This window comes from Pituophis catenifer, unplaced genomic scaffold, assembly GCF_029215685.1.
Source record: "Pituophis catenifer annectens isolate HBS135680 unplaced genomic scaffold, rPitCat1.0.hap2 SCAF_2, whole genome shotgun sequence".
NCBI lineage: Eukaryota > Metazoa > Chordata > Lepidosauria > Squamata > Colubridae > Pituophis > Pituophis catenifer.
In genome coordinates, this window is record NW_027256882.1 from 3,606,254 (window position 1) to 3,633,088 (window position 26,835).

At 43.5% G+C, this 26,835-nt stretch overlaps 1 protein-coding gene across 1 annotated transcript; it reads right to left on the reverse strand.

Annotated features, from left to right (window-relative positions):
• Positions 1-1,115: 1,115 nt before the first annotated feature.
• LOC139311657 (zinc finger protein 721-like) lies at positions 1,116-24,430 on the reverse strand. Its single transcript, XM_070936142.1, has 7 exons — positions 24,414-24,430; positions 23,652-24,206; positions 22,917-23,031; positions 20,275-20,342; positions 18,895-19,024; positions 15,940-17,753; positions 1,116-3,582 (listed from the first exon to the last, which is right to left on the reverse strand). Exons 2-7 carry the CDS (start codon positions 24,060-24,062, stop codon positions 2,200-2,202), a joined length of 3,921 nt encoding a protein of 1,306 aa, XP_070792243.1. The 5' UTR covers positions 24,063-24,206; positions 24,414-24,430; the 3' UTR covers positions 1,116-2,199.
• Between the last annotated feature and the right edge of the window lie 2,405 nt (positions 24,431-26,835).

Here is a 26,835-nt window from a genome sequence, read left to right on the forward strand (position 1 = left end):
CCTTGGTGCCCTCTGTGGTTGGTTGGTGCAGTGATGATCGTCCCTCGTTTGGCTAATGAAAGGTCTGCAACAACACAATCAAGCTCAGAGGCCACCAAGGACCCCTCATTTCAACCGTGAGCTACACATTTTCTCCTTTGTTGGCAGGCTGGATTATTTTTGGTATCTGGACAACCCAGAGAAAGTTCCCATTCGCATTTCTGCATGTTTCATCAGGAAGGACTGAAGTAATTTTTTGAAGTAGTTCTTAATTTCATCTTATTTTGGTCCCCATTTATTTCCAAAGATCTTCCTTCTTGATCGATCCTTTGCAATGTTAGCACACCAGAGTGGTTTTCATTCTCATATCCTGGAGTATGCCTAATTTGGGAGGGAGGGAGGAGGTCAGAGCCATCATTTATTGCCACTGGAACTTCAAATGGTTACTTAATAAATTATTGTAAATCAGGGACTGCCTGGGTTGGCCACCAGCTGCCTACCTATGGGAACTTAATGTGCATCCACATATCCCTACCACTGCTTTCTCTTCCCTTCTTTTCCACAACTATGTGAAAGTAGTTGCCATGGCACTGAAACAAGGATAACTGCAACATAAGTAAGCAGTGTGGCCAGGCAGCTGGGAAGGCAAACAAAATTCTGAGATGCATCACCAGATATATCACCATCAGCAAAAAGGAGCTCCTATCCCTCTACATAGGGCTTTAGTGAGACTCCATTTGGAATACTGTGTCTAGTTCTGGAGACTTCACTTTAAAAAAGGTATTGATAAGATTGTGTGAGTCCAGAGATGGGCAACACGAGGAAAGGCAAGGAAAGACCAACACAAAATGAGAAAGAGCCTATGAATTGCATTTTCTAATTCAGCATTACTATAACCCCCTTTTCCTATGGTTTTCTTTCTCAGTTGTTACTGGTGTTACATAATGTGAAGCAGGGTGGAAAGGCAGACTGAGACAATAGTAAACACAGGAAGAAAAGCTGAAACAATAGTAAGGGATTCAGGACTGATTGCATTTCTGCCTGCAACTCTGCTCTAGTGGCAATACTCATCAGAGGGAGTTACTTGAAAAGATTAGGAAATCTGCACCACTTAAATATTGGCATCCACACATCACTTTGAGGGCAAACTATAACTTTAATCTCCATTGATACTCATCTTTCTTTTAAAACCTCCTACTTAGCAAAAAAGGACCAGAATGGACAGGATTCAAAATCAAAATCAGAATAGAGCTGGAAGGGAACTTGGAGCTCTTCTAGTCCAATCCCCCGCCCAAGCAGGGGGCTCTGACAAATGGCAGTCCAATCTCTTCTTGAAAGCCACCAGTGATGAAGCGCCCACAACTTCCGAAGGCAAGCTCTTCCATTGGTTGATTGTTCTGTCAGAAAATTTCTCCTTATTTCTGGGTAGAATCGCTCCTTGATAAGTTTCCATCCAGTATTCCTTGTCTGGCCTTCAGGTGCCTTGGACCCTCTCCTCTCTGTGGCGGCCCCTTAAATATTGGAACACTGCTATCCTGTCCCCCCTGGTCCTTCTCTTCACTAGATTAGCCATGTCCAGTTCTTATAACCATTCTCGTTTTAGTCTTCCAGCCTTTAGCTGTTGTTGTTCTCATTTTTTCCAAAGTTTCAACAACTTTTTTGTAACATGATGACCCAAAGAGGATGCGGTATTCCGGGTGTGGTCTTACTAAGGCTTTATAGAGCGGTACTAATACTTAATGTAATTTTGATTCTATGCTTCTGTTTATACAACCAAGGATTGTATTCGCTTTTTTGGCTGCTGCCGCACACAGGTGATTCATGCTTAATTGATCATCCATTCTGACTCCAAGGACCCTTCACAGTTACTATTTTCGAGCCAGGTTTCAGGAAATCTGTTTTTCCTGCCCACGTGTAAAAACTTACTTTTCTCCACATTAAATTTCATTTTCTTGGATTCTACCTTGTCTCATTTGGATCAGAAAGGCACAATATGCATACAGATCAAAATCTATAGAGACGTGGTGGATCAGTGGTCAGAATGCAGTACTGTAAGCTTATTGCCCACACCCAGAAGTTTGATTCTGACAGGGTCATGGTTGATTCAGCTTTCATCCTTCTGAGGTGGGTAAAATGAGGACCCAGATTGCTGGAGATCATATGCTAACTTTGTAAACTGCTCAAAGAGTGCTGTAAAGCATTGTGGAGTGATATATAAGTCTAAGTGGAATTACTATTGCTATGCAGTTTCCCCTGAGTGTGGATCCTTTTATGAGAAGTAAGACTACCTTTCTGAGCAAAGCCCATTCCACATTCCATGCATTTATACGACTTCTCCCCTGTGTGGATCGTCTTATGGCGAATAAGATGACCTCTTTGAGCAAAGGCCTTTCCACACTCCATGCATTTATAGGGCTTCTCCCCTGTGTGGATCCTTTTGTGTATTCTTAGATAACTGCACTGAGCAAAAGTCTTTCCACACTCCATGCATTTATACGGCTTCTCCCCTGTGTGGATCTTCTCATGGCAAATAAGACTACGTCTTTGAGCAAAGATTTTTCCACATTCCATGCATTTATACGGCTTCTCCCCCGTGTGGATCATTTTGTGGATAGTAAGTCCATCACTATAAGCAAAGCTCTTTCCACATTCCATGCATTTATATGGCTTCTCCCCTGTGTGTATCATTTTGTGGATAGTAAGTCTATTTCTATAAGCAAAGATCTTTCCACATTCCATGCATTTATACGGCTTCTCCCCTGTGTGGATCCTCTTATGGCGAATAAGACTACCTCTTTGAGCAAAGATTTTTCCACATTCCATGCATTTATACGGCTTCTCCCCTGTGTGGATGATTTTGTGGATAGTAAGTCCATCACTATAAGCAAAGCTCTTATCACATTCCATGCATTTATACGGCTTCTCCCCTGTGTGGATCTTCTTATGGCGAATAAGATTACCTCTTTCACCAAACGTCTTTCCACACTCTGAGCATTTATACGGCTTCTCTCCTGTGTGGATCCTCTTATGGCGAATAAGATTACCTCTTTGAGCAAAGATTTTTCCACACTCCAAGCATTTATACGGCTTCTCCCCTGTGTGGAACCTTTCATGTGCTCTTAGGTCACAGCTCTGAGCAAAGATCTTTCCACACTCCATGCATTTATACAGCTTCTCCCCTGTGTGGATCCTCTCATGGCAAATAAGATGAGCTCTTTCAGAAAACATCTTTCCACATTCCATGCATTTATACGGCTTCTCCCCTGTGTGGATCCTCTCATGGCGAATAAGACTACCTCTTTGAGCAAAGATTTTTCCACACTCCAAGCATTTAAATGGCTTCTCCCCTGTGTGGATCCTCTCATGGCAAATAAGATGAGCTCTTTCAGAAAACATCTTTCCACATTCCATGCATTTATACGGCTTCTCCCCTGTGTGGATCCTCTCATGGCGAATAAGATTACTTCTTTGAGCAAAGATTTTTCCACACTCCAAGCATTCATACGGCTTCTCCCCTGTGTGGATCCTCTTATGGGAAATAAGACTATTTCTTCGAGCAAAGGTTTTTTTGCACTCCATGCATTTAAATGGTTTTTCCCCTGCCTGGATCCTTTTTGGGGAAATAAGATTACTACGTCTTCTGAACCTGTTACCAGACTCTCTGCATGTGTATACCTTCTCCCCAGTGTGAATCCCTTCATGGGAAGTAAGTTGCCTGCTTGTTCCAAAACATGTTCCACGTTCCAAACATTTGTAAGGCTTCTGTTTTGTGTCCATCACTTTTTGAGATGTAAGGAACTTATTTCCAAGAGAAGGAATGAATTTTCCGTTGTAACTTTGTCTGTTGTGTCTCCTTAAAGCATCTTCTCCTTTGTTTTGGCTTGAATAGTGTTCATTTACTTGTAATTTAGCTTTGATTAGCTTCACACTTTCCCCAATATATTTTTTCCTTATTTTCTCCTGTTGGGCAAGAAAGTCTTGCATCGAGGCCTCGGGGGAAGATGAGCTTTCCTGATTCCAATCATTTGACTGGTTTCTATCATGGGTTTCTAGTTCCATTCGAATTCCAAACTTGTCCGTTCCATCTTTAGCATTGATCACTTGGAACAGTTCACAGAAATCTTGATTCTCTTGACCATTATTACCTTCAAAGCAAAAGAGAAATGAAAATAATAACGAGGTTAGAGAAAAGGATCAAACCGTACAAAGTCAAATGAATTTCCTTCTGAATTTTTCCAAAATTCCATTAGGTTGTATGTTTGCATGCTTACAGTGGTGTGATATAGACGGGATGATTTCTATATTCATGAGTCCTGAAAGCTTTGAAAATTTCTAGAAAACATCTCTTTCTTTACAATTATCTATATATGTGCAAATCTCAATCAAAGTCTGTTTTGAGTCAAGGAATAATCAGGGGAAACACCCAAGGAGGAATAAGGAGAAAACTTAAGTTTTATTGAGGTGGATTAATTTCATCAGAGATCTGTGAGAACTGAAACCATTTTGAAAAAAGCTCTTTCTTCCCCGGTGTACCTTGGAGCAGCTACTGCACGGCCTCTGTCTGGCAGGCAGGACTCCCACTCGGCCCGTTCCTTGATCCCAACGATGAGACTTTGGAGTGAAGTCCCTTCCCTGAAGCCTCCCATTGGCTTGTAAATGCTCTTTGCACTGAGACGGGAAAGGTTGGGAGGCTTCAAGAATGGCTATTTTGCTGCCCCAAAGTGTCATTGGCTGTCAAGGGCTTTTTGGACAGATCTGGTACAGGCTTTAGTTCGCAGAGAACATAGCCCTAAAACTACTTTAGTGTGAGATCACACAAGACGAGAAGTGCTATGGTTGCTTAGTGAACTGTTGTAACTCGGGGAATACCTGTATCGTAGGATGCTCTCAGTCACACTGCATGAGGCCTTTGTTCCTGAATTGGATTGGGAGAATGCTCTTCCATGGCCTGAGCGTGAAAGTTCTGTTCTCACACGATTTGGGGAGGTTTCAGAGAACAAATGACAACACATTCTTGTCATATGATCTTCAGTGGACACATAAAAGCACACCCCGTTCTTCTCAGCCTCCACAGATAAATTCAAATAGAAATGGAAAAATACAGATAAGGAATGCCCCAAAAGGACCTCAGCAAAGAGACACTGACTCTTTCCTTCCTTGGGATACAAAAAGGCCAGATACTTTCCTTTTCTCTCCCAGGAGACGATATCTGATTAGTGATTTTTTAATAAAAATTAACTATAATCTGTCTTCTTGAACTCTCTGATTTGGGAAAAGAAAACTCTTACCAAGAGAGATCACGTTCCTATAGTTTTCAAGCATGACTTCCAAATGCAGCGCTTTCTGGTCAGGATCCAGCTGAGACCATTCCTCCTCAGAGAAATACACAGCCACCTCCTCGAAGGACACAAGACTCTCCTGAACACGGAGAAAAGAACAGAACAGGAGGATTTGCAAGATCTGTTCCTCATCATCAATGATTTAGACAAGGGGCTTAAAGGGTAACTCATCAAATTTGCAGACAAGACCAAATTGACAGGAATACCAACACTGCACAAACTAGGCTCGAGATATAGGATTGACAGATTGGCACTTCTAACAAAATGAACTTCAATGGTGAGAAATGTAATGTGCTACATTTAGGAAAGAAAAACCAAATGCACTGCCATAGGATAGGTGATGCCTGGCTCAAAATTAGTAAGTGGAACAGGGATCTTGGAGTCCTGGTGGACAATCACTTAAACGTGAGCCAGCAGTGTGCTACAGTTGCCAAAAAACACCCAACAGAATCATAGGTTGCATTAAGAGAGGGATAGAATCAAGATCACATGAAGTATTAGTGCCACTTTAGAATGCCTTGGTAAGACCACACCTAGGAACTTTGCATCCAGTATTAGTTGCCATGATGTAACAAAGATCTTGTGACTCTAGAAAGAGTGCAAGGAAGAGCAACTGATGATGAGGGGACTGGAGGCTAAAACATACAATGAACAAGTGCAGGAACTGGGCATAGTTGGCTAGTGAAGAGAAGGACCAGGGGAGACAGGGTAGCAGTGCTCCAATATTTGAGGGGCAGAGAGGAGGGGGTCAAGCTATTTTCCAAAGCACCTGAAGGCCAGACAAGGAGTAATGGATCGAAACTCAATAAGGACAAATTTAACCAGAAAATAAGGAAACGTTTTCTTACAGTGAAAGCAATCAACCAATGGAACAGAAGTTTCATAGGAGCTTCATCACTGGGAGCTCTCAAGAAGAGACTACACAGCCAACTGTCAGAAATGGTGTAGGAGGTTCGACTAGATGACCTACAAGGTCCTTTCCAACTCTCTTAATCTGTACCTTAGGAGGTTGATAAATTACAAAAAGAAAGGTGGTCCAGCAGTTCCTGCCACTGTGATACGTTTATTCCTAATTCTTCAAGGACGTTAAAAGAAGTGCTTCTTGTAAAGGCAAAGTTGGAGGAGCACCTAGCAGAACAAGACAACCAGAGGAAGCTATGCTGGCTGACAGCAACTTCAACCTGCTATTCTGCTCTCCGTGTTGTGGAAGGAGACAAAAATAACCCAGTCCAAACAAGGGGAGGAATAGAAGGAGAGAGCATTCTGCACACCCACTTCACTTCCTGAAGGCGAGAATACAAATCTTTATAACTTTTCCTTTTCTTACCTGATTTAGAGGATCAATCGCTGTTTTATCACCGTCATGAAAACCAGAAAATTTCATTCTTTCTTTCTCTGTAAGGAATAAATAATTTCAAAATAAATAACAAAATATTTTATTTATTTATTTATTTAAGGCAATTTATATGCCGCCTATTCGCACATGGAGACTCAAGGCAGGTTGCAAAATATTAAACCCATATTAAAATAATCAAGCTAATAAAAGGAGAATTATATTATACATTAAAATAATAAAATTCCCCACACCCCTTTCCCCAGCAAAAGCACCTCACAGGAGTCGTTTAATGGGCCTCATCCCGCTCTATGTTTCCCAGGCCCCCTGGCAGAACCACATCTTCAAGGCCTTCCATGAGGCCCTTCTTCTGGGTTTCACCGGGTGTGTCTTCCTGGGGCAGGGGTCTGCAACCTTAAATATTCAAAGAGCCATTTGGACCCGTTTCCCACAGAAAACACCGGGAGCCACAAAAACCCTTCCCGTGCCTGACTATTTCTTTAGCGGCCACCAAACTAGCATATGTAGTTTTATTTTATTTTTTTTATTTTAATTTGATTTATATGCCGCCCTTCTCCGAAGACTCAGGGCGGCTTACAATGTGCTCAGCAATAGCCTTCATCCTTTTGTATATTTATACAAAGTCAGCTTATTGCCCCCACAAACTGGGTCCTCATTTCACCTACCTTAGAAAGGATGGAAGGCTGAGTCAACCTTGAGCCTTGGGGAGATTCGAACCCTGCAGTAATTGCAGGCAGCTGGTCTTAAGCAGCTTAATAACAGGGTGCCTCAAACCCTTGTACTACCAAGGCTCTTATTAGTTGAATTGAACGTTCTGTTTTCTTCTGAAACTTTTCTTTTCTTGGATTTATCCATGGTTGGCCTACTAAAGGTTGAAAAGCTCAATAAATCGTGTGCTGGCAGGTGTCGCAAATTGGCAGTTGCAACGCATATTTTGAGTGGCAGGGAGCCGCAGCAGAGGGGCGAAAGAGCCACATATGTCTCCAGAGCCGCAGGTTGCTGACCCCTGTCCTAGGGGATGAGACCCGCAACATTCCCTGCCTCCGCACTCTGGTGGCTCGGGCAGATGTAACCAGTAAGAGACGGTCCCTCAGATAACCTGGTCCCAAGCCATGAAGGGCTTTAAAGCTGATAACCAGCACCTTCAATTGTACCAGGAAGCAAATTGGCAGCCAATGCAGTTCCTGCAGGAGATACTTGTGCACAACGGGGTCTGCACAAAACTATGCGGGCCGCTGCATTTTGCATCAACTGGAGCGTGTTGCAATAGTCAAGACGGGAAGTGACTAGGGCATAACTGACTGTGAGTAGGGATTGTCAATCCAGAAAGGGACGTAACTGGCACACAACCCGTAGTAGTTGCACAAAGGCTCTCCTCAACACGACCGCCACCTGCTCTTTGAATAGGTACAATAGATACAAAGTTACCGTAAACTGGGCTAACCTTGATTGCAGAAAATATGATTTCAGTAACAGAGTCACTAATGCCTAGAATGCACTACCATACTCTATGGTTTCTTCCCCTAAACCCCAAAACTTTAACCTCAGACCATCTACTGTCGACCTCACCCCATTCCTAAGAGGTCTCTAAGGCGAGTGCATATATGCAGCAGCGTGCCTACTGCCCCTGTCCTAATGTTCCCTTTTATATGTATCTATTTCATGTATTCATAATTATGTTTATACCTATATCTGTTAACTATTACATGCTTGACAATATATGTATTGTCAAGCACTCCTGTTCTGTCCCCGTCTCCACACACCGTCCACACCTTCCCGCCAGTATTTATAGAGAGACGGCAGTTCCGATTACGCTTTGCTCGCACAAGCACGAAACCATAGATAGATAGATAGATAGAGATAGATAGGTATAGGTATCGGTATAGATATAGATATAGGTATATAAAAACAACCTCTGGAGCTGCTGCACAATCACCTTCTCAACCACCTTCCCCAAGAAGGGAAGACTGGAGTCAGGTTGGAAATTCTTCAACAGGGTGGAATCCAGGGATGGCTTCTTAAGAAGAGGGTGGACCACAGCGTCCTTCAAGTGCTGGGGCACTGCCCCCTCCTGTAGGGAAGCATTAATGACCACCAGCGTCCACCCACCTGTCATCTCCCAGGAAGCTTTCCCAAGCCAGGCAGGGCATGGGTCTAAAACACAGGTGCTTGCACCCACCCATACTCCCTAGGGTCCTGTCCACTTCCCCAGGAGCAACAGGGTCAAACCGTTCCCAGATATCAGAGCAAGAACCTGCCTCAGAGGCTTCCACCAGAGTAGCAACCACGCCGGCATCCAACTGGGAACAAAGTCAAGCGATTTTGTCTTCCAGAAAAACCAAAGCATGCCTGTCAGGTAGACCTCAATCTCCTCCTTCCCCAGGCGGAGGAGGCTCACCTAAAGAGGGTCGCTGTCAGGATGGCCTCCTTTCATTATCCAGGAAAGAAAACCCCTGACTCCATTTTCATAGAGAAAGGTAACTTTTACTGGATAAGAACTGAATGCAGTCAAAGAAAAGCAAGGTCTGAAGCAAAGGCACGAAAATCACATATAGAAAACATCTCCCCCCAACTGTCCATCGTAAATCATCCAATCCACAGGTTCTCCAGGGGTCATATGGGAGCAAACGTCTGGCAGTGTCATCCTCCTGCTATGCCACGACCGTTGACCTGGAGACATCAGCCAGCTTCAAAGAAAACCGCTGCAAAGTTTTACTTTCTTTTCTCCTGAAGCTCGCTTCCCCCCTCCCAAGAATTCCAATAGCTCCCCCCTCCCGCCCCGTTTCATGGCAGCCGAGCAAGTAAGCAATGAGCAAGAAAGCGGAGGCTGACAGTCGCTGGGCAATTATCTGCAGATGCAATTAGTGTGGAGAAGTATAAATAGGAGGAGGAATCGTATAGAAGACAGAGCGAAGGTAAGACAGATGGGTAATCAGGGGATCTTCAATTACCTCCCGAGGTGTCCTGACTTTGATCCTCCCAAGGGATCCTCCTGAAAAATAGCTGCGGAGGGGGATTTGGTGGGTTCTTCTTTCCCTCAGGATCTCTGATCTCCACAGTGCAGCACTTCCAATAGAAGGAAGGAAGTAGCAGAATTAATGTACATCACATGACGTAAAGTGGATTTGTATATTCTGAATACAACCTCAAAGCCCCCAATATCGGACAGGAGCTGAGGTAGCGCAGTGGTTAGAGTGCAGTACTGCAGCTACTTCAGCTTTAAAGAGCCTGTAGTACAGTGGACTAAAGCACTGTTATTAACATCTGTTGCTTGCAATTACTGCAAGTTCAAATCTCATCAGGCTCAAAGTTGACTCAGCCTTCCATCCTTTCAAAGGTAGGTGAAATGAGGACCCAGATTATGGGGGCAATAAGCTGACTTTGTATAAATATACAAAAGTATGAAGGCTATTGCTTAACGCATTGGAAGCCGCCCTGAGTCTCTGGAGAAGGGCAGCATATAAATTAAAGCAAAAAAAAAAGCTGACTGCAGTTCAGCAGATCAAATCTCACCGGCTCAGGGTTCACTCAGCCTTCCATCCTTCCGAGGTGGGTAAAATGAGGACCCAGATTGTTGGGGGCTATATGATAACAATATGCAATATGCTAACTTTGTAAACCGCTTAGAGAGGGCTGTAAAGCACTATGAAGCAGTATAGAAGTCTACATACATACATACATAAATACATACATACATATATACATACATACATACATACAATATCCATCCATGTGGTTGAATGAGAAAACAATGTCCTACAAGAATAGGTGGGACATCACCACATATTATGAATGTCAGAGAAGTTTGGGAAGGAGGGGGAAGTATTCAAACAGATTCTCTATTCTCTTTTGAACTCTTACCTGCAACTCGACCTGCTCCTTCTGCTCTTCCACTTGGCTCAGGAGGAAGCCTTCCACCAGGGCCACCGCCTGGGAGCTGGTCTCTGCTCCACACTCCCGCACCCAGCCCTCCATCTCTGGGGGCAGAAGAGCCAGGAACTGCTCCAGAACCACCAGGTCCAGCATCTGGGCTTTGGTGAGCTTTTCTGGTCTCAGCCATCGCCTACTAAAGTCATGGAGGCGGCTGCAAAGTCCTCGGGGACCCTCAGCCTCCTGCCATTGGATGAACTTTGAGGGCTGAACTTCTGAAGGGAGGATGGTTTCCTCCTCCTGCCCAGTCCTTGTCCAGAGCTTCCCCCGATTCCCAGGCTGAGCAGCTGAAGGGCCTTTTCCGCTTCCCTCCTTTCCAAAAGGTTGTGCCTCCATCTTGGTGGGTCTCCTGATGCCTTTTCCTTCACCGGACCATTTCTGGGGCTGCAGGACTGATCCCTCCAAGTTATTCCGCTCTTTTTTTTCCCCCAAGAGAAAATTTTGCCTTGCAAAGATTTCAAATGCTTTCGACTTTATGTATCTGAGATGGAAAGAAAAACAAATAGCAAGAATTAGAAAGTGGAATTGAGCCAATGAACAACCTTCTGGGCTTCCGCAAGGCTGACCCTCCCCTCCCCCCACTCGGGCTCTTTCAATGGAAAGGGTGGCTGGGGAGCATGGGAGCTGGGGTTGAAGCCGGAGGAGGGCCAGGTGAAGGTCTTTCCCTCCTCTGCCTCCCTTTGCCCGGGAAGAGCCCCCAACTCACCAGGGGAACGTCTGGATTCCCTCCCCCCACTCTCCGCCTTCTGCGGGGGTTAAGGAGAGAGAGTGCACCGTCCTAGAGCGGCATGCTTTCGTGATGTCACTTCCTTCCCGGCCACCCCCTACAAAGACGGCTGTGACGTTCGCCCTCCTGTGGACCAATGGGGAAGACCGGGAGTCCCCTTCTTTTGGCAGAGCGCCCCCTGGTGGATAAGGGGCAAAGTGCCAGGATTGCAGAAAGGGCGGGAAAGAGGAGCGCGTCTGAGGGGAAAGGAGAGGGCACGGATGATGGGCTTGGGAGTAGGAGGAAAGGCCCCTCAATGCCTGCCAGCCCAAGAAAAGCTTTGTGGTTTTCAGAGGCGCCACTTTCTCCATCTTCCTCTCTTTCCTGTCCAGGAACCCTCTGTGGAGATGAAGAAAAAAATCTCTCTGGAGGATTTGAACTCGCTTCCCTCAAGAACAGCCGCCCTGAAGGCTCAGCAGAGATTGTGGGAGGCCTTAAAAGGTTCCAAATCCTGTCAGAAACAGCCGGGCGGTCAGAAGAGGAGGACCAGGAGCCTCTGTGGGAAAGACAGCTGGTGTCTTGCGGTTGTTGGGAATTCCCGCCTGAAGGGGAGGCAGATGGGACACAGGCAGGAAGGCCACAATCAGGAAAATGATTTTAATTCATTTCTTTTTTTATTTCTCTAATTCAATACATGCAGCTGCCCTTCTCAAACTATTCGCTCAGCCTCTCCGCAAAGGGGGAAGGAGAAAGGGCAGGGACCCCTCCGGTCTCTTCTGATGAAAGAAAAGGAAGATCCTGAAAAAGGAATAGAAAGCTAAACTATGATGTGGAAAAGCCATTTTTATATAGGGATTGAGTAGGAAATTCACCTCAAGAAATGTGACTAGGAAGCTTAAGGCCCTTGGGGAATTGATTGCAGGAATATATCATTAGACTATAAATGAAAAGAGAAAAAGGAAAGGAAAAAGCAAAACACGAAAAGCTGAAGGCTCCATTGAGAATTTTATGCATCTTTTAGCAAGTAACTAGTAAATGATCTCTGGCGGGCCAGGGATGGGGGTTGTTCCTCCAACTTGGTCCTTTACTCTTTTTTTTCTCCCTTATCCATCATCTCTTGCCCGCATCCAAACCTTTAATCTTACTTTCTTTTTGGCTTGCCTCCCATATTCATCCCTTAAGTCTCTTACTCCATCTACTTCTAGATCTATCTTCTGACTACGCAATCTAACTTTTTCTTCCTTCTCTACCCTTTCCTACTAATTCCAAAACTATCTGTTCTAGGCCCCATCTCTTTTCCCCAGTTCTCTTACTGTTTCTCCTGTTCCCTTTTTAAGTCTTTCACAGCATTTTCCTCCTTTTTTAGTTCCTTAATTGCTATTATTTTTAGGAATATCTTCTCCTTGTTGTCTTCTTGCTGGTTTCTCAGTTCTGCTTTCCCCTCCGTTCCTTCTGATGAGTTCATTCTTTCCTCGTTGTTCTGGTCTTTGCCTATTATCCCTTGTAATATAATTTCCAGTTTTTGGTCAATACAATCAAATATTTCCTTAATGCTTTGAAATAGCTCCATTCCGTTTTACTTCCCACACGTCTGTCTTTATTTATTTATTTATTGGTTCGATTTACATGCCGCCTTTCTCGAGAGACTCAGGGCGGCTTGCAATGCGTTAAGCAATAGCTTTCCTACTTTTGTATATACCTGCTTAGTAGGGCTTTTGACTCCCCCTAAGCTGTGTTCTTTTTATATAAAGTCAGTTTATTGCCCCCACAATCCGGGTCCTCGTTTTACCTGCCTCGGAAGGATGGAAGGCTGTGTCAACCTTGAGCCTGGTGAGAATTGAACTCACAGTAATTGCAGGCAGCTGGTAGCTAAGTGCTAACTTTTTAACAGCACTTTAGTCCGCTGCGTAAACATAGTGGGTCTTTTTGACCAATTGTCCAAGAATCATTTTTTTTTTAAATATACTTTATTTTTTTTTAAAAAAATTTTTTTAAAGAAAACATCCAATCTCTGTTAACATCTGAGGTGTCGTATAGTTACATATTTATGTTATATACATTATATACATATCTATTACATTCTAATCTACGATTATTGAACGTATACATATTCTTACAATCTCATTCTATTATTCCACCATTTATACCACTTTTCCCATACTGCCTTGAATTTTGAATTCGTATCATCGTTAAGAAAACTTGTTAATTTTACCATTTCTGCACATTCTAGAATTTTGTTTATTATTGCCACCTCTGGAGGGGTTTGTTTGTCTTTCCAGTATTTTGCAAAGATTAACCTGGCTGCTGTAATGACATGTATTGTAAGATGTTATCTTATCTTTGGGGAGTCCATCTCTGATCATTCCTAATAGAAAGATTTCAGGGGAAAGTTTTATATCTTCTTCCATTATTTCTCGTAGCCAATTTTGTATTTTTATCCAAAACTTTTTTGTCTCAGGGCAGGACCACCACATATGAAAGGAGGTGCCAACCTCCTTTCCACATTTCCAGCATGTTGTTGAAGCATTGGGAAGGAAGGAAGGAGTAGAGAGATGGAAGAAGGAAGGAGAGAGAGGGAAGGAAGAGAAGGGAGGAAGGAAGGGAAGGGAAATTAGAGTAAGAGTGAGGGTAAGAGAGGGAGGAAGAGAGGAGGAGAAGGAGAAAGGAAGGGGAAGTAGGGAGGAGAAGAAGAGGGTGGAGAAGAGAAAGTAAGAAGGAAAGAAAAGAGAGAGGTGGTAGGTTTGAGGAGAAAGATTGCTGTACAATAAAAAAGATGAAATGGAAGAAAGGCAACCCCAAACAAATATGAAGATATTAAGATAAAGAATGGATTGTTAAACTTTAAAGAATAAAAGAGAACAAATATGAATAAATAGCAATAATTAGAAACACACATACAAACATACAATGTATTTTCTTTGAACAGAGTATTTGGCCGGTTCACAAATTTAAAGTGTGTTTAGTCATTTTAATTAAATTTACAATTTCTATATTTCCTTTTTGCCATATTTATTCCTCATCCATTTTTTTAAAAAACCAATATTACCCTTCATCCTCATCTCTAATCTTAATCAAATTCAACTTTTCCCTTCTATTCTATATTATACCCCTTCCCATTGTCATCTATTTTTATATTCATCCTCACATTGGTTAATTATGTAATATTACAGTTGTTTAATAGAAATTCAACATTTTAATATAAATCAATTAGTTATATAACTATCTTTTTTGTATATTAATCAATATGAACATGAATATTCCAATTATTTCCATGTAATCCAATTTCTTACCAATCAATTAATTATATTTACCAATAATAATAAACCAAATAATTTGCCCCATATATTCCTCCAAACCACAATTTAACAATTTCTGCTTTCAACACAATATACAATTAATCTCAATCTCAATTATCACAATTTCCTAGTTAAATAGAGCTTTCCCCTTATGTTACTCATTTTCACACCTTAAACTCTCCCAACAACCCAAATATTTTTGCCCATAAGGTCATCCCACCCACCCCCGGGGGTGGTACCGCCCACTTTGGGAACCACTGATCTAGTCCACCACCACCCCACCCAAGCAGAAGACCCTACACTGTTTCTGACAAATGGCAGTCCAATCTCTTCTTGAAAGCCACCAGCGATGAAGTGCCCACAAATTCCGAAGGCAAGCTCTTCCATTGGTTGATTGTTCTGTCAGAAAATTTCTCCTTATTTCTGGGTAGAATCGCTCCTTGATAAGTTTCCATCCATTATTCCTTGTCTGGCCTTCAGGTTCCTTGGATCCCATCCTCTCTGTGGCAGCCCCTCAAATATTGGAACACTGCTATCCTGTCCCCCCTGGTCCTTCTCTTCACTAGACTAGCCATGCCCAGTTCTTATAACTGTTCTTGTTTTAGTCTTCCAGATTTTAATCAGCTTAGCTGCTCTTCTCACTTTTTCCAAACTTTCAACAACTTTTTTGTAACATGATGACCCAAAGAGGATGCGGTATTCCGGGTGTGGTCTTACTAAGGCTTTATAGAGCGGTACTAATACTTCATGTGATTTTTATTCTACGCCTCTGTTTATACAACCAAGGATTGTATTCGCTTTTTTTGGCTGCTGCCGCACACAGGTGATTCATGCTTAATTGATCATCCATTCTGACTCCAAGGATCCTTCACAGTTACTATTTTCGAGCCAGGTTTCAGGAAATCTGTTTTTCCTGCCCAGGTGTAAAAGTTTGCTTTTCTCCACATTAAATTTCATTTTCTTGGATTCTACCTTGTCTCGTTTGGATCCGAAAGGCACAATATGCATACAGATTAAAACCTATAGAGACGTGGTAGATCAGTGGTTAGAATGCAGTACTATAGGTAATTGCCCACAGCCAGAAATTTGATTCTGACAGGGTCATGGTTGATTCAGCTTTCATCCTTCTGAGGTGGGTAAAATGAGGACCCAGATTGCTGGACACCATATGCTGACTTTGTAAACTGCTCAAAGAGTGCTGTAAAGCATTGTGGAGCGGTATATAAGTCTAAGTGGAATTACTAATGCTATAGTTTCTTCTGAGCGTGGATCCTTTTATGAGAATTAAGACTACCTTTCTGAGCAAAGGCCTTTCCACACTCCATGCATTTATACGGTTTTTCCCCTGTGTGTATCATTGTGGATAGTAAGTCTATTACTATAAGCAAAGCTCTTTCCACATTCCATGCATTTATACGGCTTCTCCCCTGTGTGGATCCTTTCATGTTTTCTTAGGTCACAGCTCTGAGCAAAGGTCTTTCCACACTCCATGCATTTAAATGGCTTCTCTCCTGTGTGGATCCTCTCATGGCGAATAAGATGATTTCTTCGAGAAAAGATTTTTCCACACACCAAGCATTTATACAGCTTCTCCCCTGTGTGGATTGTTTTGTGGATAGTAAGTCCACTTCTAGAAGCAAAGGTCTTTCCACACTCCATGCATTTATACAGCTTCTCCCCTGTGTGGATTGTTTTGTGGATAGTAAGTCCACTTCTAGAAGCAAAGGTCTTTCCACACTCCATGCATTTATACGGCTTCTCCCCCGTGTGGATCATTTTGTGGATAGTAAGTCTATTACTATAAGCAAAGCGCTTTCCACATTCCATGCATTTATATGGCTTCTCCCCTGTGTGTATCATTTTGTGGATAGTAAGTCTATTTCTATAAGCAAAGGTCTTTCCACATTCCATGCATTTATACGGCTTCTCCCCTGTGTGGATCCACTTATGGCGAATAAGATTACTTCTTTGAGCAAAGATTTTTCCACACTCCAAGCATTCATACGGCTTCTCCCCTGTGTGTATCATTTTGTGGATAGTAAGGCTATCACTATAAGCAAAGCTCTTATCACATTCCATGCATTTAAACGGCTTCTCCCCTGTGTGGATCCACTTATGGCGAATAAGATTACTTCTTTGAGCAAAGATTTTTCCACACTCCAAGCATTCATACGGCTTCTCCCCTGTGTGTATCATTTTGTGGATAGTAAGGCTATCACTATAAGCAAAGCTCTTATCACATTCCATGCATTTAAACGGCTTCTCCCCTGTGTGGATCTTCTTATGGCGAATAAGATTACTTCTTTCACCAAACGTCTTTCCACACTCTGAGCATTTATACGGCTTCTCTCCTGTGTGGATCCTTTTATGGCTAATAAGATTACTTCTTTGAGCAAAGATTTTTCCACACTCCAAGCATTCATACGGCTTCTCCCCTGTGTGGATCCTCTCATGGCGAATAAGATTACCTCTTTGAACAAAGATTTTTCCACACTCCAAGCATTCATACGGCTTCTCCCCTGTGTGGATCCTCTTATGGTAAATAAGACTATTTCTTCGAGCAAAGGTTTTTTTGCAGTCCATGCATTGAAATGGCTTTTCCCCTGCCTGGATCCTTTTTGGGGAAATAAGATTACTACGTCTTCTGAACCTGTTACCAGACTCTCTGCATGTGTATACCTTCTCCCCAGTGTGAATCCCTTCATGGGAAGTAAGTTGCCTGCTTGTTCCAAAACATGTTCCACGTTCCAAACATTTGTAAGGCTTCTGTTTTGTGTCTATCACTTTTTGAGATGTAAGGAACTTATTTCCAAGAGAAGGAATGAATTTCCCGTTGTAACTTTGTCTGTTGTGTCTCCTTAAAGCATCTTCTCCTTTGTTTTGGCTTGAATAGTGTTCATTTACTTGTAATTTAGCTTTGATTAGCTTCACACTTTCCCCAATATATTTTTTCCTTATTTTCTCCTGTTGGGCAAGAAAGTCTTGTATCGGAGCCTCGGTGGAAGATGAGCTTTCCTGATTCCAATCATTTGACTGGTTTCTATCATGGGTTTCTAGTTCCATTCGAATTCCAAACTTGTCCGTTCCATCTTTAGCATTGATCACTTGGAACAGTTCACAGAAATCTTGATTCTCTTGACCATTATTACCTTCAAAGCAAAAGAGAAATGAAAATAATAACGAGGTTAGAGAAAAGGATCAAACATTACAAAGTCAAATGAATTTCCTTCTGAATTTTTCCAAAATTCCATTAGGTTGTATGTTTGCATGCTTACAGTGGTGTGATATAGACGGGATGATTTCTATATTCATGAGTCCTGAAAGCTTTGAAAATTTCTAGAAAACATCTCTTTCTTTACAATTATCTATATATGTGCAAATCTCAATCAAAGTCTGTTTTGAGTCAAGGAATAATCAGGGGAAACACCCAAGGAGGAATAAGGAGAAAACTTAAGATTTATTGAGGTGGATTAATTTCATCAGAGATCTGTGAGAACTGAAACCATTTTGAAAAAAGCTTTCTTCCCCGGTGTACCTTGGAGCAGCTACTGCACGGCCTCTGTCTGGCAGGCAGGACTCCTACTCGGCCCGTTCCTTGATCCCAACGATGAGACTTTGGAGTGAAGTCCCTTCCCTGAAGCCTCCCATTGGCTTGTAAACGCTCTTTGCACTGAGACGGGAAAGGTTGGGAGGCTTCAAGAATGGCTATTTTGCTGCCCCAAAATGTCATTGGCTGTCAAGGGCTTTTTGGACAGATCTGGTACAGGCTTTAGTTCGCAGAGAACATAGCCCTAAAACTACTTTAGTGTGAGATCACACAAGACGAGAAGTGCTATGGTTGCTTAGTGAACTGTTGTAACTCGGGGAATACCTGTATCGTAGGATGCTCTCAGTCACACTGCATGAGGCCTTTGTTCCTGAATTGGATTGGGAGAATGCTCTTCCATGGCCTGACCGTGAAAGTTCTGTTCTCACACGATTTGGGGAGGTTTCAGAGAACAAATGACAACACATTCTTGTCATATGATCTTCAGTGGACACATAAAAGCACACCCCGTTCTTCTCAGCCTCCACAGATAAATTCAAATAGAAATGGAAAAATACAGATAAGGAATGCCCCAAAAGGACCTCAGCAAAGAGACACTGACTCTTTCCTTCCTTGGGATACAAAAAGGCCAGATACTTTCCTTTTCTCTCCCAGGAGACGATATCTGATTAGTGATTTTTTAATAAAAATTAACTATAATCTGTCTTCTTGAACTCTCTGATTTGGGAAAAGAAAACTCTTACCAAGAGAGATCACGTTCCCATAGTTTTCAAGCATGACTTCCAAATACAGCGCTTTCTGGTCAGGATCCAGCTGAGACCATTCCTCCTCAGAGAAATACACAGCCACCTCCTCGAAGGACACAAGACTCTCCTGAACACGGAAAAAAGAACAGAACAGGAGGATTCGCAAGATCTGTTCCTCATCATCAATGATTTAGACAAGGGGCTTAAAGGGGAACTCATCAAATTTGCAGACAAGACCAAATTGACAGGAATACCAACACTGCACAAAATAGGCTCGAGATATAGAAGGATTGACAGATTGGCACTTCTAACAAAATGAACTTCAATGGTGAGAAACGTAATGTGCTACATTTAGGAAAGAAAAACCAAATGCACTGCCATAGGATAGGTGATGCCTGGCTCAAAATTAGTAAGTGGAACAGGGATCTTGGAGTCCTGGTGGACAATCACTTAAACGTGAGCCAGCAGTGTGCTACAGTTGCCAAAAAACACCCAACAGAATCATAGGCTGCATTAAGAAAGAGATAGAATCATGATCACATGAAGTATTAGTGCCACTTTAGAATGCCTTGGTAAGACCACACCTAGGAACTTTGCATCCAGTATTAGTTGCCATGATGTAACAAAGGTCTTGTGACTCTAGAAAGAGTGCAAGGAAGAGCAACTGATGATGAGGGGACTGGAGGCTAAAACAAACAATGAACAAGTGCAGGAACTGGGCATGGTTGGCTAGTGAAGAAAAGGACCATGGGAGACAGGGTAGCAGTGCTCCAATATTTGAGGGGCAGAGAGGAGGGGGTCAAGCTATTTTCCAAAGCACCTGAAGGCCAGACAAGGAGTAATGGATCGAAACTCAATAAGGACAAATTTAACCAGAAAATAAGGAAACGTTTTCTTACAGTGAAAGCAATCAACCAATGGAACAGAAGTTTCATAGGAGCTTCATCACTGGGAGCTCTCAAGAAGAGACTACACTGCCAACTGTCAGAAATGGTGTAGGAGGTTGGACTAGATGACCTACAAGGTCCTTTCCAACTCTCTTAATCCGTACCTTAGGACGTTGATAAATTACAAAAAGAAAGGTGGTCCAGCAGTTCCTGCCACTGTGATACGTTTATTCCTAATTCTTCAAGGACGTTAAAAGAAGTGCTTCTTGTAAAGGCAAAGTTGGAGGAGCACCTAGCAGAACAAGACAACCAGAGGAAGCTATGCTGGCTGACAGCAACTTCAACCTGCTATTCTGCTCTCCATGTTGTGGAAGGACACAAAAATAATCCAGTCCAAACAAGGGGAGGAATAGAAGGAGAGAGCATTCTGCACACCTACTTCACTTCCTGAAGGCGAGAATACAAGTCTAATAACTTTTCCTTTTCTTACCTGATTTAGAGGTTCAACTGCTGTTTTATCACCGTCATGAAAACCAGAAAATTTCATTCTTTCTTTCTCTGTAAGGAATAAATAATTTCAAAATAAATAACAAAATATTTTATTTATTTATTTATTTAAGGCAATTTATATGCCGCCTATTCGCACATGGAGACTCAAGGCAGGTTGCAAAATATTAAACCCATATTAAAATAATAAAACTAATAAAAGGAGAATTATATTATAGATTAAAATAATAAAATACCCTACACCCCTTTCCCCGGCAAAAGCCACTCACAGGAGCCGTTTAATGGGCCTCATCCCGCTCTAGGTTCCCCAGGTCCCTTGGCAGAACCTCATCTTCAAGGCCTTCCGTGAGGCCCTTCTTCTGGGTCTCACCGGGTGTGTCTTCCTGGTGCAGGGGTCTGCAAGCTTAAATATTCAAAGAGCCATTTGGACCCGTTTCCCACAGAAAACACCGGGAGCCACAAAAACCCTTCCCGTGCCTGACTATTTCTTTAGCGGCCACCAAACTAGCATATGTAGTTGAATTGAATATTGTTTTCTTCTGAAACTTTTCTTTTCTTGGATTTATCCATGGTTGGCCTGCTAAAGGTTGAAAAGCTCAATAAATTGTGTACTGGCAGGTGTCGCAAATTGGCAGTTGCAATGCATATTTTGAGTGGCAGGGAGCCGCAGAAGAGGGGCGAAAGAGCCACATATGTCTCCAGAGCCGCAGGTTGCTGACCCCTGTCCTAGGGGATGAGACCCGCAACATTCCCTGCCTCCGCACTCTGGTGGCTCGGGCAGATGTAACCAGTAAGAGACGGTCCCTCAGATAACCTGGTCCCAAGCCATGAAGGGCTTTAAAGCTGATAACCAGCACCTTCAATTGTACCAGGAAGCAAATTGGCAGCCAATGCAGTTTCTGCAGGAGATACTTGTGCACAACGGGGTCTGCACAAAACTATGCGGGCCGCTGCATTTTGCATCAACTGGAGCGTGTTGCAATAGTCAAGACAGGAAGTGACTAGGGCATAACTGACTGTGAGTAGGGATTGTCAATCCAGAAAGGGACGTAACTGGCACACAACCCGTAGTAGTTGCACAAAGGCCTTCCTGCACACGACCGCCACCTGCTCTTTGAATAGATACAATAGATACAAAGTTACCGTAAACTGGGCTAACCTTGATTGCAGAAAATATGATTTCAGTAACAGAGTCACTAATGCCTAGAATGCACTACCATACTCTATGGTTTCTTCCCCTAAACCCCAAAACTTTAACCTCAGACCATCTACTGTCGACCTCACCCCATTCCTAAGAGGTCTCTAAGGCGAGAGCATATACGCAGCAGCGTGCCTACTGTCCCTGTCCTAATGTTCCCTTTTATATGTATCTATTTCATGTATTCATAATTATGTTTATACTTATATCTGTTAACTATTACATGCTTGACAATATATGTATTGTCAAGCACTCCTGTTCTGTCCCCGTCTCCACACACACTCCACACCTTCCCGCCAGTATTTATAGAGAGACGGCAGCTCCGATTACGCTTTGCTCGCACAAGCACGAAACCATAGATAGATAGATAGATATAGATAGATAGGTATATGTATAGGTATAGATATAGGTATATAAAAACAACCTCTGGAGCTGCTGCACAACCACCTTCTCAACCACCTTCCCCAAGAAGGGAAGACTGGAGTCAGGTTGGAAATTCTTCAACAGGGTAGAATCCAGGGATGGCTTCTTAAGAAGAGGGTGGACCACAGCGTCCTTCAAGTGCTGGGGCACTGCCCCCTCCTGTACGGAAGCATTAATAACCACCAGCGTCCACCCACCTGTCCTCTCCCAAGAAGCTTTCCCAAGCCAGGCAGGGCATGGGTCTAAAACACAGGTGCTTGCACCCACCCATCCTCCCTAGGATCCTGTCCACTTCCCCAGGAGCAACAGGGTCAAACCGTTCCCAGATATCAGAGCAAGAACCTGCCTCAGAGGCTTCCACCAGACTAGCAACCACGCTGGCATCCAACTGGGAACAAAGTCAAGCGATTTTGTCTTCCAGAAAAACCACAGCATGCCTGTCAGGTAGACCTCAATCTCCTCCTTCCCCAGGTGGAGGAGACTCACCTAAAGAGGGTCGTTGTCAGGATGGCCTCCTTTCATTATCCAGGAAAGAAAACCCCTGACTCCATTTTCATAGAGAAAGGTAACTTTTACTGGATAAGAACTGAATGCAGTCAAAGAAAAGCAAGGTCTGAAGCAAAGGCATGAAAATCACATATAGAAAACATCTCCCCCCAACTGTCCATCGTAAATCATCCAATCCACAGGTTCTCCAGGGGTCATATGGGGGGGACCGTTGACCTGGAGACATCAGCCAGCTTCAAAGAAAACCGCTGCAAAGTTTTACTTTCTTTTCTCCTGAAGCTCGCTTCCCCCCTCCCAAGAATTCCAATAGCTCCCCCCTCCCGCCCCGTTTCATGGCAGCCGAGCAAGTAAGCAATGAGCAAGAAAGCGGAGGCTGACAGTCGCTGGGCAATTATCTGCAGATGCAATTAGTGTGGAGAAGTATAAATAGGAGGAGGAATCGTACAGAAGACAGAGCGAAGGTAAGACAGATGGGTAATCAGGGGATCTTCAATTACCTCCTGAGGTGTCCTGACTTTGATCCTCCCAAGGGATCCTCCTGAAAAATAGCTGCGGAGGGGGATTTGGTGGGTTCTTCTTTCCCTCAGGATCTCTGATCTCCACAGTGCAACACTTCCAATAGAAGGAAGGAAGTAGCAGAATTAATGTACATCACATGACGTAAAGTGGATTTGTATATTCTGAATACAACCTCAAAGCCCCCAATATCGGATAGGAGCTGAGGTAGCGCAGTGGTTAGAGTGCAGTACTGCACTACTTCAGCTTTAAAGAGCCTGTAGTACAGTGGACTAAAGTACTGTTATTAACATCTGTTGCTTGCAATTGCAAATTAAAGCAAAAAGAAAAAAAAAAGCTGACTGCAGTTCAGCAGATCAAATCTCACCGGCTCAGGGTTCACTCAGCCTTCCATCCTTCCGAGGTGGGTAAAATGAGATTGTTGGGGGCTATATGATAACAATATGCAATATGCTAACTTTGTAAACCGCTTAGAGGGCTATAAAGCACTATGAAGCAGTATAGAAGTCTACATACATACATACATACATAAATACATACATACATACATACATACATACATAAAATATCCATCCATGTGGTTGAATGAGAAAACAATGGAACAATGTCCTACAAGAATAGGTGGGACATCAGCACATATTATGAATGTCAGAGAAGTTTGGGAAGGAGGGGTGAAGTATTCAAACAGATTCTCTATTCCCCTTTTGAATTCTTACCTGCAATTCGACCTGCTCCTTCTGCTCCTCCACCTGGCACAGGAGGCCTTCCACCAGGGCCACCGCCTGGGAGCTGGTCTCTGCTCCACACTCCCGCAACCAGCCCTTCATCTCTGGGGGCAGAAGAGCCAGGAACTGCTCCAGAACCACCAGGTCCAGCATCTGGGCTTTGGTGTGCTTTTCTGGTCTCAGCCATCGCCTACTAAAGTCATGGAGTCGGCTGCAAAGTCCTCGGGGACCTTCAGCCTCCTGGTATTGGATGAAGTTCCAGGGCTGAACTTCTGAAGAGAAGATGGTTTCCTCCTCCAGGAACTTCTGCCCAGTCCTTGTCCAGAGCTTCCCCCAATTCCCAGGCTGAGCAGCTGAAGGGCCTTTTCCGCTTCCCTCCTTTCCAAAAGGTTGTGCCTCCATCTTGGTGGGTCTCCTGATGCCTTTTCCTTCACCGGACCATTTCTGGGGCTGCAGGACTGATCCCTGCAAGTTATTCCGCTCTTTTTTTCCCCCAAGAGAAAATTTTGCCTTGCAAAGATTTCAAATGCTTTCGACTTTGTGTATCTGAGATGGAAAGAAAAACAAATGCCAAGAATTAGAAAGTGGAATTGAGCCAATGAACAACCTTCTGGGCTTCCGCAAGGCTGACCCTCCCCCCACTCGGGCTCATTGCATGGAAAGGGTGGCTGGGGAGCATGGGAGCTGGGGTTGAAGTCGGAGGAGGGCTTCCCTCCTCTGCCTTCCTTTGCCCGGGAAGAGCCCCCAACTCACCAGGGAAACGTCTGGATTCCCCACCCCACCCCGACTCTCCGCCTTCTGCGGGGTTAAGAAGAGAGAGTGCACCGTCCTAGAGCGGCATGCTTTCGTGATGTCACTTCCTTCCCGGCCACCCCCTACAAAGACGGCTCTGACGTTCGCCCTCCTGTGGACCAATGGGGAAGCACCGGGAGTCCCCTTCTTTTGGCAGAGGGCGCCCCCTGGTTGATAAGGGGCAAAGTGCCAGGATTGCAGAAAGGGCGGGAAAGAGGAGCGCGTCTGAGGGGAAAGGAGAGGGCACGGATGATGGGCTTGGGAGTAGGAGGAAAGGCCCCTCAATGCCTGCCAGCCCAAGAAAAGCTTTGTGGTTTTCAGAGGCGCCACTTTCTCCATCTTCCTCTCTTTCCTGTCCAGGAACCCTCTGTGGAGATGAAGAAAAAAATCTCTCTGGAGGATTTGAACTCGCTTCCCTCAAGAACAGCCGCCCTGAAGGCTCAGCAGAGATTGTGGGAGGCCTTAAAAGGTTCCAAATCCTGTCAGAAACAGCCGGGCGGTCAGAAGAGGAGGACCAGGAGCCTCTGTGGAAAAGACAGCTGGTGTCTTGCGGTTGTTGGGAATTCCCGCCTGAAGGGGAGGCAGATGGGACACAGGCAGGAAGGCCACAATCAGGAAAATGATTTTAATTCATTTCTTTTTTTATTTCTCTAATTCAATACATGCAGCTGCCCTTCTCAAACTATTCGCTCAGCCTCTCCGCAAAGGGGGAAGGAGAAAGGGCAGGGACCCCTCCGGTCTCTTCTGATGAAAGAAAAGGAAGATCCTGAAAAAGGAATAGAAAGCTAAACTATGATGTGGAAAAGCCATTTTTATATAGGGATTGAGTAGGAAATTCACCTCAAGAAATGTGACTAGGAAGCTTAAGGCCCTTGGGGAATTGATTGCAGGAATATATCATTAGACTATAAATGAAAAGAGAAAAAGGAAAGGAAAAAGCAAAACACGAAAAGCTGAAGGCTCCATTGAGAATTTTATGCATCTTTTAGCAAGTAACTAGTAAATGATCTCTGGCGGGCCAGGGATGGGGGTTGTTCCTCCAACTTGGTCCTTCTTGACCTCTCCTGCGTGAGCTGCACTGGCTGCCGGTGGCGTTCCTGATTTGTTTCAAGGTACCGGTGCTTACCTATAAAGCCCTTCATGGCTTAGGCCCGGGGGACTTGCAGGACCACCTCCTGCTGCTCTCCCACCGTCCCTAATACACGTGTACTTTAAAACATATTCTTTCATTATCTAATCACTTATTTAGTTCTAGCATTTCACTGCCAATATTTTTATGCATCTTTAATAATACCATCATTAAATTCTAATTTTCACTTGTTAATTCTTATTCATAATTTTTCTTATTTCCCCTATTCCATTCTTCATATCTATTTATATTAAGATATTATCCTAATATCTATCACACTACTTATAAAATAATTAACCAAACTATTTAATTCTAATATTAATACATATTATTAAAATAATTTATAAAGGATTCCTTTACTCTTTTTTTTCTCCCTTATCCATCATCTCTTGCCCGCATCCAAACCTTTAATCTTACTTTCTTTTTGGCTTGCCTCCCATATTCATCCCTTAAGTCTCTTACTCCATCTACTTCTAGATCTATCTTCTGACTACGCAATCTAACTTTTTCTTCCTTCTCTACCCTTTCCTACTGTCTAATTCCAAAACTATCTGTTCTAGGCCCCATCTCTTTTCCCGTTCTCTTCCTGTTTCTCCTGTTCCCTTTTTAAGTCTTTCACAGCATTTTCCTCCTTTTTTAGTTCCTTAATTGCTATTATTTTTAGGAATATCTTCTCCTTGTTGTCTTCTTGCTGGTTTCTCAGTTATTTATTTTATTTTATTTTATTTATTAGATTTCTATACCGCCCTACTCCCGAAGGACTCAGGGCGGTGCACAGCCAAACAATAAAAACACATACAATACAAAATTTAAAAAATAGAATAAAATCAAATTAAATAATTTTGGCCCTGACAAATTTAAAACCCCAAACTTTTAAAACCAATTTAAAATTGAATATATAAATACTAAAAGATATTTAAAATTTTAAAAATATTTTATAAAAGAGGGGGAAAATTAGGCCAGGCCGGCCTGGTGAAATAGTAAGGTCTTTAAGGCGCGGCGGAAGGTGCGCAGATCCGGGATCCTCCGTATCTCTGCGGGGAGCTCGTTCCAGATAGTAGGTGCCCCCACAGAGAAGGCTCTCCCCCTGGGGGCCGCCAGTCGGCATTGTTTGGCTGACGGCACCCGGAGGAGCCCCTCTCTATGGGAGCGTACCGGCCGGTGGGAGGCTATTGGTGGTAGTAGGCGGTCCCGCAAGTACCCGGGTCCTAAGCCATGGAGCGCTTTAAAGGTGGTAACCAAAACCTTGAAGCG